The sequence below is a fragment of the Acanthopagrus latus genome, chromosome 22 (assembly GCF_904848185.1).
Source record: "Acanthopagrus latus isolate v.2019 chromosome 22, fAcaLat1.1, whole genome shotgun sequence".
Taxonomy (NCBI): domain Eukaryota; kingdom Metazoa; phylum Chordata; class Actinopteri; order Spariformes; family Sparidae; genus Acanthopagrus; species Acanthopagrus latus.
The window spans coordinates 11,373,444-11,390,006 of NC_051060.1; the positions used below are offsets into that span (position 1 = coordinate 11,373,444).

General features: G+C 39.1%; 3 protein-coding genes across 8 annotated transcripts in view; 1 reads left to right on the top strand and 2 right to left on the bottom strand.

The window, feature by feature from the left end:
* LOC119012369 (serine/threonine-protein phosphatase PP1-beta catalytic subunit-like) lies at nucleotides 1-7,540 on the bottom strand. Its single transcript, XM_037086096.1, has 8 exons — nucleotides 7,384-7,540; nucleotides 4,982-5,113; nucleotides 4,650-4,880; nucleotides 4,306-4,410; nucleotides 3,258-3,329; nucleotides 2,896-3,047; nucleotides 2,449-2,583; nucleotides 1-2,359 (listed from the first exon to the last, which is right to left on the bottom strand). The coding sequence occupies exons 1-8, from the start codon at nucleotides 7,433-7,435 to the stop codon at nucleotides 2,255-2,257; spliced, it is 984 nt and encodes a 327-aa protein (XP_036941991.1). The 5' UTR covers nucleotides 7,436-7,540; the 3' UTR covers nucleotides 1-2,254.
* Nucleotides 6,662-16,563, top strand: part of LOC119012373 (protein yippee-like 5) — a 26,097-nt gene continuing 16,195 nt past the window's right edge. For 2 of the 5 annotated variants that reach the window (XM_037086100.1, XM_037086103.1), the window contains exons 1-8: nucleotides 6,935-7,160; nucleotides 7,443-7,571; nucleotides 8,091-8,218; nucleotides 9,395-9,519; nucleotides 10,071-10,173; nucleotides 11,362-11,480; nucleotides 13,743-13,925; nucleotides 14,600-14,693. The gene's annotated coding sequence lies outside the window, so the exon portion shown is untranslated. Of the gene's footprint in view, nucleotides 6,682-6,934; nucleotides 7,161-7,442; nucleotides 7,572-8,090; nucleotides 8,219-9,394; nucleotides 9,520-10,070; nucleotides 10,174-11,361; nucleotides 11,481-13,742; nucleotides 13,926-14,599; nucleotides 14,694-16,563 lie in introns of those variants that run through there. The other 3 variants (XM_037086105.1, XM_037086101.1, XM_037086104.1) reach the window with 3 other exon arrangements.
* Nucleotides 8,758-16,563, bottom strand: part of LOC119012366 (phospholipase B1, membrane-associated-like) — a 24,808-nt gene continuing 17,002 nt past the window's right edge. For both annotated transcript variants that reach the window (XM_037086091.1, XM_037086092.1), the window contains exons 23-42: nucleotides 16,278-16,378; nucleotides 15,490-15,571; nucleotides 15,291-15,395; nucleotides 14,587-14,682; nucleotides 14,324-14,395; nucleotides 14,128-14,205; nucleotides 13,820-13,880; nucleotides 13,570-13,628; nucleotides 13,191-13,258; nucleotides 13,062-13,105; nucleotides 11,972-12,071; nucleotides 11,831-11,882; nucleotides 11,665-11,745; nucleotides 11,513-11,578; nucleotides 11,312-11,406; nucleotides 10,435-10,516; nucleotides 10,238-10,342; nucleotides 10,056-10,151; nucleotides 9,893-9,967; nucleotides 8,758-9,647 (exon numbers count right to left, since the gene is read on the bottom strand). In XM_037086091.1, the coding sequence (XP_036941986.1) occupies nucleotides 9,366-9,647; nucleotides 9,893-9,967; nucleotides 10,056-10,151; nucleotides 10,238-10,342; nucleotides 10,435-10,516; nucleotides 11,312-11,406; nucleotides 11,513-11,578; nucleotides 11,665-11,745; nucleotides 11,831-11,882; nucleotides 11,972-12,071; nucleotides 13,062-13,105; nucleotides 13,191-13,258; nucleotides 13,570-13,628; nucleotides 13,820-13,880; nucleotides 14,128-14,205; nucleotides 14,324-14,395; nucleotides 14,587-14,682; nucleotides 15,291-15,395; nucleotides 15,490-15,571; nucleotides 16,278-16,378 (1,800 nt within the window). In that variant the 3' untranslated portion in view covers nucleotides 8,758-9,365. The remainder of the gene's footprint in view (nucleotides 9,648-9,892; nucleotides 9,968-10,055; nucleotides 10,152-10,237; nucleotides 10,343-10,434; nucleotides 10,517-11,311; nucleotides 11,407-11,512; nucleotides 11,579-11,664; nucleotides 11,746-11,830; nucleotides 11,883-11,971; nucleotides 12,072-13,061; nucleotides 13,106-13,190; nucleotides 13,259-13,569; nucleotides 13,629-13,819; nucleotides 13,881-14,127; nucleotides 14,206-14,323; nucleotides 14,396-14,586; nucleotides 14,683-15,290; nucleotides 15,396-15,489; nucleotides 15,572-16,277; nucleotides 16,379-16,563) is intronic.

The window sequence follows — 16,563 nt, forward strand, 5'->3', positions numbered from 1 at the left end:
TCAACAGCACTTCCATTTATTTCACTTGTTTGAAACAAACTCTTACAAATCTCAAAATGTCTCAACATACTGTTTCCAACTTGAAGACCAACAGATTTACAAGGCAAAAGGCAAGATTTAAATAAATAAAAACACATCGGTTAAATGTTCGTTAGTGAGCTGGTAATGATTTACTTCATTCAAGGACCAGGAAGTGGGAACAACAAACAGAATGCCATCGTCTTGACTTGATGGTTTGACCTTTACAATGTCATGCAATGACTGGAAGTGCAACGATGTTCAGTGTGTAAGAGCTCGACATCTACTGAAAAAAAAAACGAGTCTACTGACAACTACTTCTTAACCCTGTACTGTACGCCACTTTCTTCACCATCTTCTCTTGCACTGGCACATCCGTCTCCACTTTTCTACACACCTACTGTACTCAACAGACTTAAGGACACAAACTCGAAGTGGGTACTCATGTTTTGTTTCCACAGACACAGACTGACATCAAAACTGAAAATGCTATTGCATTACTCAACCGCAAACAGTCCTTCAGTGATATGAGGGTTACAAAATTTCAGAGCTTGGTGTTGCTTATGAAAAAGGCTGGAAACACTGATCTAATGTAGAGCATCTACAATGTATGAATGCCCTGATAAAAGGTACAGCATTAGCTGGCTGTGTCCTTTTTTTAAAGCAGGCTTTACAAATGTTTATACTTGCATATTGCAAGAGTTTTAGCAATATTTATTGCACTTATATCGTCAAAATCTCAGGATTTTTTTGATACCTCCGCTGGGAGAAAAACATTCTTGAGTCGAAGGGAAAGTCATGGCAATGTCGAAGTTATAAAAAGGAAAAATCTGTTTGTGTTGCAAAGATTTCAAGAGTTAGCTGAGAAGATTTTATTATGTTATATCGTGTCCATCCACATACTTGCCAACCCTACTGATTTTCATTGCCCTCTCCAGGTTTCCTCCCACGGTCACAAATCTCTCAACCTGTTTCTACAGTGTGAGGGGGGCCAGAGACATGGAGAGGAGAAAGAATATTTAGAGAAATGTATCCCTGACTCCCTGGGGGAAGAATTTCCCATTTCTTATGTAAAGTTTTAAAGGAAAGCAGCTGTAAAATCTGCCACATGGATTTTTGCTGTCAGTCATGGAGGTCAAGTGATACATTTAACTTTATGCCTCAGATTTGCACAAGAGGGCGATTTATTCTGCATTGGTTTCACAGAATTTAAATTGTTTGACATGAAAATGCTTTTTCATTTTACTTATTATTTGGTTATTTTCATTCTTTACACCATGAACGCCACTATGGTTATGAAATTCTCCCTATTTTTGAGGTCTCAAGGTTGGCAAGTATGTCTGTCCATTGAATATGAAGCTACAGCCAGCTTAGCACCAATTCTGATCATCTAAAGCTCGTCAGTGAACACTTTTCTGTTGTGTTTCCATACAAAGACAGTCAAAAAACTAGTTTTTTTAAGGTTACTTGCCTGACTGTAATAGTGAAACATACTGATTTCTTTTTACACTTCAATTAACATGTATATCGTTTGTTTAAAGAGCTGGTAGGTGGATTTTGCTGCAGTTGCACAGAGCCAGGTGAACTGTTCCCACCGGTTTCCAGTCTGTGCTAAGATAAGTTTAAGATAAATCTATTGCTGGTATTTCTTTCATATTTGACAGACATGGGAGTGGTATTGAACTTCTCTCTTGTCAAGAAAGCAAATAAGACTATTTCACAAAATGTCAAACTATACTTTTAAGCAGTAAAGTAGCTAATAGTATATAAGGGGGTAATGGCAGTAATTAGGCTAATTATTGGAAGTTTAGGCAAATCAGGGTGAGACAGGTCTGGGAGAGTTCATGGATCTTAGGTTGTCGAAGACAAGGAACCCATCTGAGTCTCACGCATACATGCATTCACAAAATCACAATGGAAATCTGAAGGCGCAGAGAAGCATCTTTTCCTAACATCTTGCCAACTCCACAAGAGTCTGGTTTTAATATTGCTGAATGGACTGAGTAGTAGAAGTGAGGGCTGAGTTAATACATACTGATGGCATCGAAATAAATGGAGAAAATACCACTCACATATTCATAAAAATACCCACAGAACAAGCAAAAAACACTCCTGGAGTTTCTGTTTACACATGAACAAGCTGACTGAGAGAGGGCTGGAGTGTTTGAGGCTGCCTGCAGGAACGAGGGCCAGAGACCAGCCGGGGGGGAGGAGTAGGAGAGTCAGGGCCAGCCGCTCACCTCTTCTTCGGTGCCTGAGTGGTGCGTGGCGGGGTGACCGGGCGCCCTGAGTTCACCCCTCCGTACTGGTACTTAGCTTTTTTTTCTGACGGCTTCAGGATCTGAGAGGAAGGAAGATGGGGTGAGGAGTACAATAAAAGAATATACATCAGGATTCGTGCTAGAGTGCAACAAACACTGAGTTCTCTACCTGAAAGGAGCACATAAGGGACTCATCCACACTCATCATGCCGCCCGCGTTGTCAAACTCCCCGCAGTAGTTGGGGGCTGAGAACAGCGTCACCAGCTGTCGTTTGGCAAAGAACTCGTAGCCGTCTTCAACAACCTGGAAGGAGGCAGGATTAGTGCTGATTATTTGGCAGTATATTTGATAGTCTATTAATCATTCTTCACATTTAACTACCATAAATTAACTGCTCCTAGCTGTGCAAATGTGATTTTTTTTTTCATTTGTTTTTGGATTGTTGGTCTTTCAAATTAAGTAATTACAACACGTCTATTGGCCCCTTGGAATCTTTGATGGACTTTTTCCGACATTAAACTGATCAAACAGACAAGAAAATAACGTGTACTTGCAGCCCTAACCAGGACCAAAAATAATCTTTAACATGGCCCTTATTCACACAACAGCTGTTACCTGATGTGCTCGGCAGATGAGGTCCAGGTCGTGACGGTTTAGAAACTTGCTGACGACGTCGGCCCCAAAGGTGAAAGAAACTCCTCGATCGTTCTCTCCCCAGCCCTGAACGTCTTTGTCTGGGTCGGACCACAGCAGGTCACAAAGCAAGCCTGTCACACAAAAGACGAAAGAACAGTCACAAAAACAAACAGTAAAGTGAAACAGAAAAAAATACATAGAAATTAGTCTGAATTACCAGCTGTATCAGTTTCGGTCTAGAGAAATTATTGATTTTGTTTTGGGCCATTATTTCTATAAGCCTCCAAGCTCGGGTCTCTTTTTAGTTCAGTGACACAAACACATACTGTAGGACAACAGACCTGTGTCTGGGACATCAGTGGGTCTCATAATGCGTCGGATCTGTTCCATGGACTGCAGATCAGGTGAGAGCCCTGAGGAGGACACATGATTGTGTAAAAAGAGACAAACAATACAGGAAATCCTATGCGAATGGACATAAAAATAAATACATTTGACTCCACTGGACAGGGCTCTTTGAAGTTGTATCGCAGACATTGTTTAGTTCTGTTCTTAGCCTGGTATCATACCTGGGAGCATTTAAGAAGTGGAGTGTTTTGCTTCCCTGAATTGTTAATTTTGTCATATTTTCTTGAATTCTGTGCTTCTACAACAGGTAAGGTCAGCGTTTCTTTTTTAGCTTATTCTTACGACGAGTGCACAGAGGCTTTTCATTTGGAAAACTGCACTCTATGACGTTTCTGTGTCTGACTTCCTACCTGGAGCAGAGTTGGAGTTTCAGGCACAACTTCACCTACTTCAAAAGGTGATTGGAGAAGGGAAACATCTTAGGGTCAAAAGCTCCAGCAACAATTATAGTATATAGGACAACTTTATTATTAGGGTCATGATGAAGGCCACAAGCCGAAACGCGTTGTGTGAATAAAGTTGTTCTATATACACTGCAGACTTCCTACCCAGCTCAACCTGCTCAATGCAGGCGGATGCCGCATTGGTCAAAAATATCTTAGGCACGTATTTCAAGTGGAGCAAAGCGAGGGTCCACTTCTGATACACTCTGTGGTTCTTCCAGTGAAATCACAAGCACTGACTAGAACTGCTGCTATCAGCTCCAGCGGCCGCATCACAGCCTGTGGAATGATATGTATGTGAGGGACCAAAACATCCTGATTAAAAAGTACATTTTCATTAGTATAATAATGTAAGGAATGACCTCATACACTACATCACATAACATGATGTAGTTACTTTCTTATGTGATAGTAATATAGAAAAATGATAAAAGATGACATTCTAGTTGTTCCATTCATTTACACGAAGATGAATGCATCATCCTCATTATTCAGTGGTAGGTTACTGGCTGCTACATAACAGAGATGCTTAACAAACCTCCATGGCAGCAGAAAATCTTCTCATCAATAATTGCAGCGATAGGCAGACAATTAAAACAGTCGGTGAAGGTCTTCCAGAGCTTTATGTTGAACCTGCGCTTGCCTGAGGAAAAGGAAAAAAAAAGGATAATTTTAAAATTAGACTTTTCACTTCAGAATTGATATTCCTAGGGGAAATTTATTTCCTCTTTGGTGAAGAGGAAGTAGAACAAAATTCCTTTTTTTTGGATTCCCAATGTTATAACTTTGGAGGAATTCATGATTGTTTCTTTGGACAAATACAAAACAAACAATAGGCCATCTCACTTTCAGGATAACTGCAGCCAGTGTACAAGAACTTACACTCATCATAGAAGCCATAGATGCGGTTGATGGAGGCACACTCATGGTTCCCCCTGAGCAAGAAGAAGTTTTCTGGGTATTTGATCTTGTAGGCGAGCAGCAGGCAAATGGTCTCCAGCGACTGCTTCCCTCTATCCACATAATCCCCCAGGAAAAGATAGTTCGCCTCCGGAGGGAAGCCACCATACTCGAATAGCCTCAACAAATCTGTGTACTGACCGTGGATGTCACCTGGAGGGACAACATTATGTGTTTTCTCATCACCTTCTACAGTAAACAACAACTAAGTCACAGGGATTATATATATGGCTGTTAACAGATGCTGTTCTCACCACAGATTTTGAGTGGCGCCTCTAGTTCTAGCAGGATCGGTTGACTGAGGAAAATCTCTCTGGACTTGATGCAGAGCCCCCGCACCTCAGCCTCTGTCATCTGTACGACCTTCCCTGGACGGCATCCTCGCACTGCAAGACAAAAGTACAAAGAGGTCAACAGTTGGCATGGGCTGATCCTTAAACAGCAGTCAGAAAGGGCATCAGAAATGATGACAATTAAGGCATTGAGTTACTTGTCACAGTGATTATGTGATTCAAATTTTATATTATGAGAACAGGCAAGGTAGCTACGCTTTTAAACCATAGGCTATATCACTGCTATTATGACCACTGAAAAAAAATCTAATGATAACCAATGTAATAAAAAATAGCAAAATCTTACGAACATTCAGATTTAGATTTAAAATGTTGGTATTAAAATCTGTAGCAGTTATCTGAGAGTAATAGTGTTTTAATATGTTTTCTTTCAAGGGTGGAGTTGGCTCCGTCGTTGTTTACATTTGCAACACAGTGTGCCGTTAAAGAGAGCTGACTAATGCATATGCTTTGCTTCTGGCCTGGCTAGACATGCCATTTACTCCAGTCAACACTGGTTGTTATGAACTGGCATGTACAGGAATGAACAGCTTGCCGGCTCAGCTGGAAGTGTGAGAGTGAGAGAAGGCAGAGTAGTGCAAGCAAGAAAAACAGTCTAGAGGTCAGCTTCTTGTATACAGAACATGCTTATGTTAGTTATTTTACAGTATTTGTAATCATTATTAATTAATTATTATGTACACTATTTTATAACTGCATTTCTGTAGCCGAAGCAACTTAGTTTTTCTTTGGACACAGCAATGTATCTGGTATGTGTATGAGAAGCAAAAAAGTAACATGGCTTTTTCGGGTATGATTCGATTATCAGAAATAAATGTGACTGAAAACCAGTATTTGTGGCCGATATTCATTTGTGGTAAAAATGTAACTCTTTATTTCAAAACATAGAACAATCAGAGATAAAAAATAACCTAAATACAATTTACTTCAGTAATGTTCTTAAGCACAATTTTGAGGTACTTTACTTGAGTACTTCCTTGTTCTGTTACTTGATACTTCCTCTCCACTGTATTCATCTGATGAATTTAGTTAAGTTCAATGTTTATAGGACTTTATGTGAGAGGATGCTGCATCATGGCCAAAGAAGCACATTTTTAAATTAGTTTATTTTATCAAAAATCTGACAGAAAAATCACTGATATCAATAATCAGAAAATCTGTGACAGTAACAATTATAATTTAATATAATTTATATATCTGGTTTTAAGAGTAATAGGATTTAGCGGTTACTCCACTGCAGTAGACATCTATATAACCCCTTCAAAATAACATATGTAGAGAGCTGAAGTCACGCCTCTTCTGGTGGACCCCATTGGACTTTATTTTGGAAAAAACTTTGTGGTAGTTCAACAAGACTATGTCACAAACGTGACTGTTAGTTCTGTAGTCTTTATAATTACATATTTTTACGGTATAATTTTTCATTCATTTCATGACAAACTGCAACTTTGTAAAGTTGAAACAATTCATTGGCGCAATTCAAGTTAGATCAAAAAATATCTGTCTACATCCACTACCATACATTTTTTTTCTGACGTAGGGGCCCGTGGAGCAAACCGGAAATGGGCGTGACTTCGGCGTTCTATCGGAAAAAAGAAGTTGTAAGCATGATTACTCACTTGTTTAGGAGTTAAAACGAATATTGGGGACAATTATAACTTTGTGGTTTAATAACGTATGCATGAAAGCGTTCAAATTAATCTGATAAACTAAAAATGAATCAGGAGAAACAGCTTAGCTGTGCGGGCTCCTACGTAAAGGGGGTGTGTCCCAGGGAGGTAACGTTAGCCGACTTGCTAACTAGCTTCCTTGCCAACGAGAATAGTTGACGTTACTTAGCAACCGCGGCATTTCGCGGTTCTTTCTCGTTATGGCGTCTTTAATGTGAAAACATGAACCAGTGCGTATTCTGCTCTTCTTCTACATTACCATCATAACATGAAGTTACACCACCAACTTGTTAACACAGTTAGCTCCCTACGTGGCGGCAGCAGGCTGAATTGTTCCGCTTCCCTCCCTTTTTGAGCACACTGACCGTTAACTACAACCTGAAACGTTAACTACAATCCAACATTAGAGGGTAGGTAGCTGCTCCGTGTTTTGACATCATGACAACGTTCACGGAGAGCCTTTATCGCAGCGGCTAGCTTACGGGATGAGCACCACAGATAACGAAGGATGCGGGCTGTTAAAATGATTTAAAACATAGCGTGAAGTTGGCTGATTGAAGCCACGAACGAACGGATATAGTCGTTTCCTTGATAAATGACGCAGAGAGAGAAAATATCACCATGGTACGCTACCTTCCAGTAGTCGAGAGATGATGCTGTCAACGTTTAACTCGCTCTCCGCCATGTTTCAGATACTCGCACAGGCAAGATCTGGGCAACATTGTCCCGGAGTGTAGGCTTGTAGGCTCTTCAGGAGGCTAAGCCTTCCAAGTCATGCACAAGGGCAGCGATCACCCTCACGATTTAAGTCCAATATGGAGGTACTTTTTATTGGAATCAATTTTACATGTATATTTTTAGTCTCCTCAGAAGAGGAATAACTTTATACTCAACTGCATTTATCTGATAGTTACTCAGTGTTCAATTAAGATTTTAGATACAAAACAATTATAATACCATAAATAAAATAAATACATTTAATTTATATAGCGCTTTCAGGGTACTGAAGGACACTTCACAATAACTAAGAGACTCAACAACAACTAAACAAAGAATGAATGGTTAAACAAGGAATGAAATAGGATAAAGAGATTGGGGGTGATGTGTTGCCAGGGCTTGGTGTGGGTGAGGACCCTGGCAGCAGAATTCTGCACGTAGTGGAGCCTGTCCAGGGTCTTGGAAGGGAGCCCGGACAGGACTCCATTACAGTAGTCCAGGCGGTGATGGAGGCATGGATGAGGGTCTCAGCCACAGGTTGGGCGAGGGAGGGCCGGTGTCTGGAGATGTTTTTCAGATGATATAAAGCTGATTTTGTGATGGATTTTATGTGTGATTGAAAGGATAGCGTGGAATCAAGGATGACACCCGTGGATGGGGAGATAGAGCAGCCGTCCACGTCCAGGAGAAGATCTCCAACCTTCTGGAGCAGCGCCTTGGATGCCGCAACCCTGAGCTCTGTTTTATTAGAGTTAAGTAGATAGCACTTACTATAGCACTACTGTAAATAGTTTATTCATTTTGGAGGTGATTTTGAGGTGAGATTTCTCCACATATTTGCAATGAAATGTAACCAAATGTGTATGTGATAGTGTATAGCATCAGAAAGAAAATGGAATGATAACTATGAACTAAAACTTCCCCAAGAGGTGTTCAGAAGCATGGTTCAGGCCGTTTGGAGTCCGCTGGTACCCACTTTTGGTAACACCTTTTCGAAGGTTTTACATAATTGGACTTCAGTCAAAGTCTAACTGAGGGTTAGACCTAAGATAGTTGTGAAAAACAGAAATTCCACCAAAATCCAATACAAACAGGTGTGTCTCATTCATCTAGTAACTAAAGACATTGTGGCATTGATTTTGAGTCAATGAATCAAATGACCGAGAAGCTACTGTAAAGAATAGTAATTCAATCAAAAGTGCACATGTGAATAAATTGTGTATTTAACAATACGATTGTTTCAGTGGCTACAATACTGTTGTTGACAAAGTACATCAGCCACAACTTAAATATTGTACCCATTTCATTTTATTAATAAATAAAAATGAGGATAGAGAAATGTACAGGACATCTGGATTCAACAGAGTCAGTCAAGGACATTTGGAAATCATTTCTGTACAGTATAAAAATCACAAATATTTTACATACATCTAGCAGCATCAAGCATTATTTCTGATACAAATTAATCATATTTGCCCTATAGCCTGAACATGCTACTAGTACTGCCAATCCAACAGTGAATCAACATTCCAGTTCTATGCAGCTTTCAGCGTATTGTTTCAAGAGCCACATGATCATGAATAGTTTCATTTCAATAGCTCCCACAATACAACTTCAGATGAGCTGCATCGAGTGACACAGCAGAGAGCTAAAAAAACAACAACTAGCAAACAAACAAAGTCACATATTTCCCAAAACAAAGCGAGTGTCATGACTTTCTCAGGAATCGTGGACCCAATTGAATAACTGACTCAATGTAAACAGGTGGCAAGAAAAAAAGCTGTAATGTTGCTGCTTGAGTGTTCTTCCTGCCTGCTAGTGTTCAAAATGGCTTTACACAGCTTTAAGGACTTAAATATTATGTTGACAATAAATACAGCTTGAGAAGAACAAACACATTAAAAACCACTTTGTCTCATTTCTACAGCTCTCTCTGCTTCCTTTTTCCGACACTGACAGCAGGAGAGAATCATCCAGGCAAAAGTAACCCCAGCCAGTAAACAGACTATTCCCACAATCACTGGCACCCACACAGGCATGGAGGAGGGACAGGTTGGCACAGGGAGAGTTGTTGCAGTGTTGATGGGAGGACTAGCTGTTGAAGTGGGGATGCTAGTTGTGGTGGGGGTCACTGGAGGACTTGGAAGGCTGTTGATCTTAGTGTAGATGAAGGGATTCACCTGTAGGAAACATGAAATATCTCAGAGCAGAACTGCAAGAAACTGAGAACTTAAAAAAAATGGGAATGAATCAGTGTGCCCTGAAGAAAATTCACATTTCAATTAAAATATTATGGGTTGATGAGTCAAATTATATGGAGAGCAAAAATACTGAACATTGAATAAAACACTATGAAATAAATAACTAATTGAATTGGTGACATAACAATAACTGGAGCTGTGATTTCAGAAATATCCACACATACCTCGGAGGGACAGTGAATCTTGGATCGATCATATGTGAAGTTGTTGTAGGCCTGCTTTCTGCCTACGGGCTCCAACTGTTAAGATAGAAAGAGAAATCCTGTAAAACCAAAAACACTTGGACACATTGTGCTTCAGTTCAGCCTGTTGCTTCTCCGTTCTCACCATGTTATTCCACAGGGCAATGGCCATCTCAGCATGAGCTCGCTCACTTATGTGGAAACAGTCCACAGAGAAGAAACTGGAATCAGCCTCACCGACCTGTGAAACATTTATAATGAGGGTAACTTCTCCTTACTTATGTTTGGATGCTCGTTTTGATGTATTTGTATGTCTCTGTAACTTACGCCAGTGTAAGGGATGAAGGAATTATGTAAAAAGGGTTGAAGGACAACAGCAAAGTCTTCTTTTCCATCATAGCGATCTCCAGAAATAAGTTGCAGGAGCTCAGCCTAGGGGACAAGAAAGAAAATTTGAGAAATGACAGACATAAAACCCTCTTTCGCCAAAAATATTTAAAATGGTTAGAGCTCTTTGCTTCTACCTGATACTCGTGATTGATCCGTTTGATCTCTTCCAGCTCTGGGGAGGTAACATCTGGGTTGATAACACAGGGACAGCTGGTCCTTTAGAATAAAGGAGAAAGGAAATTATTTCAAATTACAGAATGAATTTTTTTTTCATACCAAAATCCTCAAATTCAAAATGATATACTTGACTGATTAAGTGAAAATAGACTGTTGTAAAGGTTTACAGTAGTAGGGAGTTGTGCTTGAGTTAGAGAACATAGCAACCAGTCAAAACAAATGTCACTGACTAATCTAATTGGAAGTGCTTTACTACCGATTTGGAAAGCCTGTCTCTTTTAACCCTTACCTGCTTTAGACAATCTTAATCTTTCTAAGATTTTAATAGTTGGAGTTTTAAAGCTGCATCTACTGTTTTTTTAACCACTTGGGGGCAGCAGAAATCAGCTGTAACAAAGTGCTGATGAAACTAAGTCAGAGATTCACTCTCTGCTCTTTTTTGGTCTTTACCGACTTCTTGATATAAATATCTGTATCTTTAGCCACTAAATATTCCACTGTGTTCACACGCTCGTGCTTAACTCTCTCTGTCAGCTGTTCAGTGCTGAATTGATAGTTTAGTGGGGGTTTAAGAGTTTTTTTTTTTTATTTTATTTTAAAATTAAAACAAAGCCATACGATACCATACGATACGATACAATACACAGAACTGAGGGGAACTGCAGAGTCCTTTCACATTATACATCGTTGTGTCGATAATATCATATATATATATAAAATCTAAAAATAAAATATCTATATAATACAAAAATATTGATCACAGACAATTATGTGACTTCTAATGTTCTACATGATGTATAGATTGTAAAACACAGAAAAAGAGACACTACAAACCTCTGCAGGAGGGAACAACTAATCGTGTTCCTCTTAACTGTCTTTAACAGCTCTATCTGCAAGATCTCCACAACATTAACCAGCACCCTCGGCACCTAAAGATACAGACAAAGAGAGGAGGGTGAAAAGGCAGTAAAGGCACGACCACTTGTTCTCAAAAGTACAGCAGGTATTGATAACTTATAGCTTTTAATATCTCACCTCTCTGTACAGCATGTCCAAGCTGAGCATCAGATTGTGGCTGTAGTTCATCGGTGACAAGTTATTCTGCAGAGTAATGCAAAGTGTGTTTTTTACTGCAGTTCCATCACATGTGGTTCTCCATATGCACTGTGATTTTAAAGAACACTTACTTGGTCTATGCAGTAATGGCAAAGATCATTGCCTCCGACAAATATTGTCAAAAGTTTCCAGTCCGTTTCAAAATTCACTGCCTGTGGAGCATGTATACAAAATATGAGCATGACAGAGGTAGACTATCTGTTTTATAAATTACTTATAGTTTTAGGGGTGTCTGACCTTATTCTCCTTCATGGCCTTGATGAGAGCTTGGACTTGTGCTGGGATTGCTCTGTATAAGAACAAATACAGGCAGCAGACATTAGAGAGATGACAACACTGAGTTCGGTAAAGGTTATACTAAAAAGAAAAGGCACATACGAGGTCTTTGCTCCAGATGCAGCCATGTTGAATCCCTTTTGTAAAGAGCCCACACCTTTGGAGAAGCCTTTTAAGGAGGGGTTGAACATCTTTAAGATGTCTGAGGCGAGAAAGATCAAAAAGGATCAGGTAAAACAAAGTGAGTAAAAAGGGTCTTCTCTTGCCACATTACAGCTCTAAAACTGAAAATCAATAATTCATGCCACTTAAAGGAGAATTCTGTTCTTGTGCCTAAGTAACAAATTGGGACAGTTATTGAAACTGGTCCAGTCCAGAGTGAGATCGCTTGTTTTGGGGCTTTTTAGTTATTAACTTAGAAGTTATATTTGTTTTACTTTGTAAGGTCACTTTTTTGTGTCATGTTTTGCTTTAAGCTTTCTGTCTTTGTCTTTTTCCTTCTTTTTTTCAGTCTGTGTTCTTTTTATTAATTAGTCCCAGTATATCTAAGTCTATGTTTTTCCCATACTCTTCGTTGGTTCGTCTGCATTTCCTGTGTTTGGCCTTTTGGGGTTTTTCTTATGTGCCTGCCTTGGTGTCTTGCAATAGGTTACTGGCCTTGATTATTATTTGGAGTGTCCAACAACATAATGGAAAGGACCCTTACAGAGTCTGGCCATTTTTCAAATTAGAGAATAAGATGATTTTTGTTTAACTAGAAACAGCTTTGCTAATGCCACTGGACTCCATTTGCAGAAACCACATGGTTTGTGTTCTGTTCATCTTTGAAAATAACTGGAAGAGTGAGACGGAGTATGTTGTGGAGTATAGGGGTGCAAATTTGGCTTATTTTAACATCTAGTGCGGTGGATTAAGGGTTTATTTTGACCAAACCAGAGCTAGTGGTTTTGGGATCAGTGACAAGACAAACCAAGATTGTGTTTCTGCCAGCTGGAGTTCCCCTTTGAGAACTGATCCCTGTTTGAGCCTTGCATTAGGCTTATTGTTTAAAAACAGCCCCAATGTAAGGCTGAACATGTGTGATAGATTTCCAATATGGTATTATGAAAAGAATTCTCCTCTGCTGCATTATATTAGATAATAGAGATATTGTTATTCCTGTCTGATATTAACTCAAAGAAACTAAACTCACTTGGTAGTGTTGTGACAGTGTCTAGAGCCTTATCTCCTCCAATGCTGCAAGAAGAAGCAAGAAACATTAGTGCAGCTCATAAATGTGATGTTTAATGTAAACCTCATTAAGACTGCTAGCATGTTGTACCTCCATGAAACCCCTTTGTACTCTTTACTGAGGTCAAACATGTTCTTTGCCTTAGCCCCAGTGCCGGCCTGCGAACAGAGAACAAACGTATCTTACATCAAAGATTGAACATGAGAACATAAAACAGATCATCATTAACAATGCAAGCTATCTGGCTGATAACAAATTGATTAGATAGTTCATAGTTCAAGCTGATAACAACAGGTTGCAACTAAATTGCAAATGAATGTAATGAATGATTAATGTTATGTAAAGAAACATAATAATTCACAATAAGTCATTGTTTATTGCTGCTTGATGTTTGATCTCTTCTCTTGATCTCATCTCTTTCATTTTTCTGAATTTAATAAACTGGATATCTGTGTGTTACAACACTAACCGTTGTAGAGTCTCCCAGTGCTGCTACCACCTTGATGTCTGCTGGTCTCAGCTCATGGACTACAGATGAAACACATAAAGGAGATTCAACCCACTGACATCAAGATAAAGCACAATTATCACCCAAACACAATGTAATATATCAGCCCTTTCCCGTCTGTGTTTCAACTTCAGTGAACTGCCGATAAAAGAGGACATCACATCTCATATCGACCGTCTGCTGATGCTGCAGAGACGACTGTAAGTCTCACCTGAAGTTGGCACAGTGTCAGATGGAGCAAGGTCCACACAGGAGAAGTCACTTCCCCAGTCCTAGAGGACAAGAATCATCAAATGATCAGCAGGAATAGAAAATAGGTGGGAAAATGTATGGACGTGAGGAGTCATTCAAACTATTCTTAGTTGCATTTTTCTGATGGTGAATTAGCTGCATTGATTTATCAACCAACTATTTCAACAGTATTGGAGTTACTGTGAGAGTCTTGAGATCATTTCAGGTCTTTGTTTATTAGACATTGCATATTTTATTTATACTAGAAGTCACTTAAAACAAGCTTACTGTGATAGGTCCAGGTGTTGGAGAGGGACCAGCATATATGTAATCACTATTGTTATAGGTCCGGATGTATGGTGAAGTCTATAAACAAAGCAAAAATCTTCATATTATTATATTACATGATCAGTGAATTTGAACCCTCAAAATATGGAATAATAACAATAATAAAATGATAAATTATTTAAACACAATTTCCTACCTGGGTTGGACATGTCAGGTTCAAGTCTTCGGTAAAGTCCTGTGTGAAGGTCTTATTGCCCAGAGGTTCAAGCTGAGGAAACAAGGGTCAAGGGACAGCTGAGTATCATTCAGAACTTTTGATATGAAATACACTGTAACATTAAACACAATGATGTTATAAAAAACAAACTTTATCAGGCTTTTATTTACTAACATTCTAGTTAGCTGTTAAGTGTTAATTGGACAAAATTTTGTAAAAGCATCTTCTCCTCTGATACTTACCATGTTGTTCCAGAGGGAGCGAGCCATCAGTGTCTGGGCCTTCTGGCTGAGATGGAAGCAGTCAGCGCTGAAGAAGGAGCGATCAAGGCGGCCATCCTGTGCAAAAAGTAGGTAGACGTATGAACCTACAGGACTACTCACCATTTGGTGCAGGCTACAGAAAAAAAAAAAAACAACTGAAAAACTAGATGAATTGAGCCTTGAAGTCCACTTCGCAACCACAGTGCGACTTTTGAAACTTTCACTTATTCTGTTAACATTAATTAATGTTGCCAATTAATGTTAAAGAAATAGTTAGCTTAGCATAAATACTGGAAACAAGAAGAAACAGTTAGCCTGGTGCTTTCCACAGGCAACAAAATCTGTTCACCATCACCTTTAATGCTCGCTAAGAAATGTTTTTTACCTTGTACAGAGCCAGGCTAGCTGTTTCGGCCTATTTCTAGCTTTGTGCTGAGCAAGGCTAAGCTAAGATAACTGGTGGCTGGCTGTAGCAAATAAGTATTGTTCCCAAACTTTATGCCAGACAATTCCTTACTGACTAAATCATGCTAATACTGGCCCACCATAAGGTTCAAGAAGGACCGAGAAGTGAAAAGGTCTAGGCACCCATGATTATGCTTATACATTGGATGCCTGATGGACCAAATGCTAGTAAAGTGTGTGTGTAGTCTACATGTGAAAGACAGAGATTTGTCACTGACCGGCAGTTTAGGGACGACGATTTCTCTGAAGAAAGGCTGGATGACCACAGTGAAGTCTGAGCGAGTGTCATACTGGCCAGACTCCACAAGCTCATGCAGTGATTTCTTAAAGAAAGACAGAAAAAGAAGGTGTCAATGCCTGAAGATAAACTGGACTGTTTAACAATCACAATCACAATCGCATGGTTTATCGTCCTACCTGATAGTGTCTGTTAAGGTCCTCCACCATTTGAAGAGCTTTGGAGTTGGGTTTAGGCAAGATAACACAAGGACACAGAATACTGGAAAAGGAGACATGATAAGGGGCAATATCACTGTTTATGTTTTTATCATGCTTCTCTATAGGTACTCTTTTATTATAGCTGTTTTGTGATAAGTGAATTTAGTTTTGCTGTGATCAATTAGCTGCTAAACAAGCTAGCCATTATGTTAGCTCTCTAGAGTTAATGAACTTCTCATACAACATTCTAGCTAGTTGTCTTGGCTCGGCTGCACCAACAAGGATTAATTTAATCAGTTTAAAATTAGTAAATTCAAAATTAATATTATGCAGAGCTCTACTGCATTATTAAAAAATAACCTCTGTTAAGTAAAGCAGAGTTAATTGATGTAAGCCACAGTTAAATAGACTTTAGTGTGGAGATGCTGAACAAATTATAATGAATATATAACTTTTGGCTGCTGTGAAAACCCAACATTTACGTATTTTGCTGCTTCATAATAAAAGCTTTTAAATGACAAAATGACATAGGGCTTTTATCTTGAAGAATTTATCTAAAATTAAATTTGCGCTTAATTCATTTTACAGTTGTGCTGCTCTGTATTTTACTCTGTATTGTTAGTCTACTCGTGCAGTGGTGGAAGAAGTACTCACAAAGTATATTTTAATCAAGTATTATTTTCTATGTATTGAAAACTGTCAAATATTTTAATCAAGTATTATTTTCTACGTATTGAAAATTGTCAAATAAGAAAAATGATACTCACTTCACCAGCCAGGTTGGACATTTAAGTGAAGGGTCAGTGTGCATGTCTCTCAGTGGGAGAATGTGGAGAGGTTCTACTAAGTTCACCAGAGCCCGAGGCACCTGACAGAGAAAGGCTCGATTAACGCAAGCAAGACCAACATTCACTATACAAAATAGGTTTGTGGAATACTTAGTCTCTGTCTAAGGTATTTTTCGATAAAAATACACTATGCCACATCATTTTGGACCAATATTATTACCCTAGACTAACTGTGTAGAAAAAGCTGGAACAGCAGGAACAGATA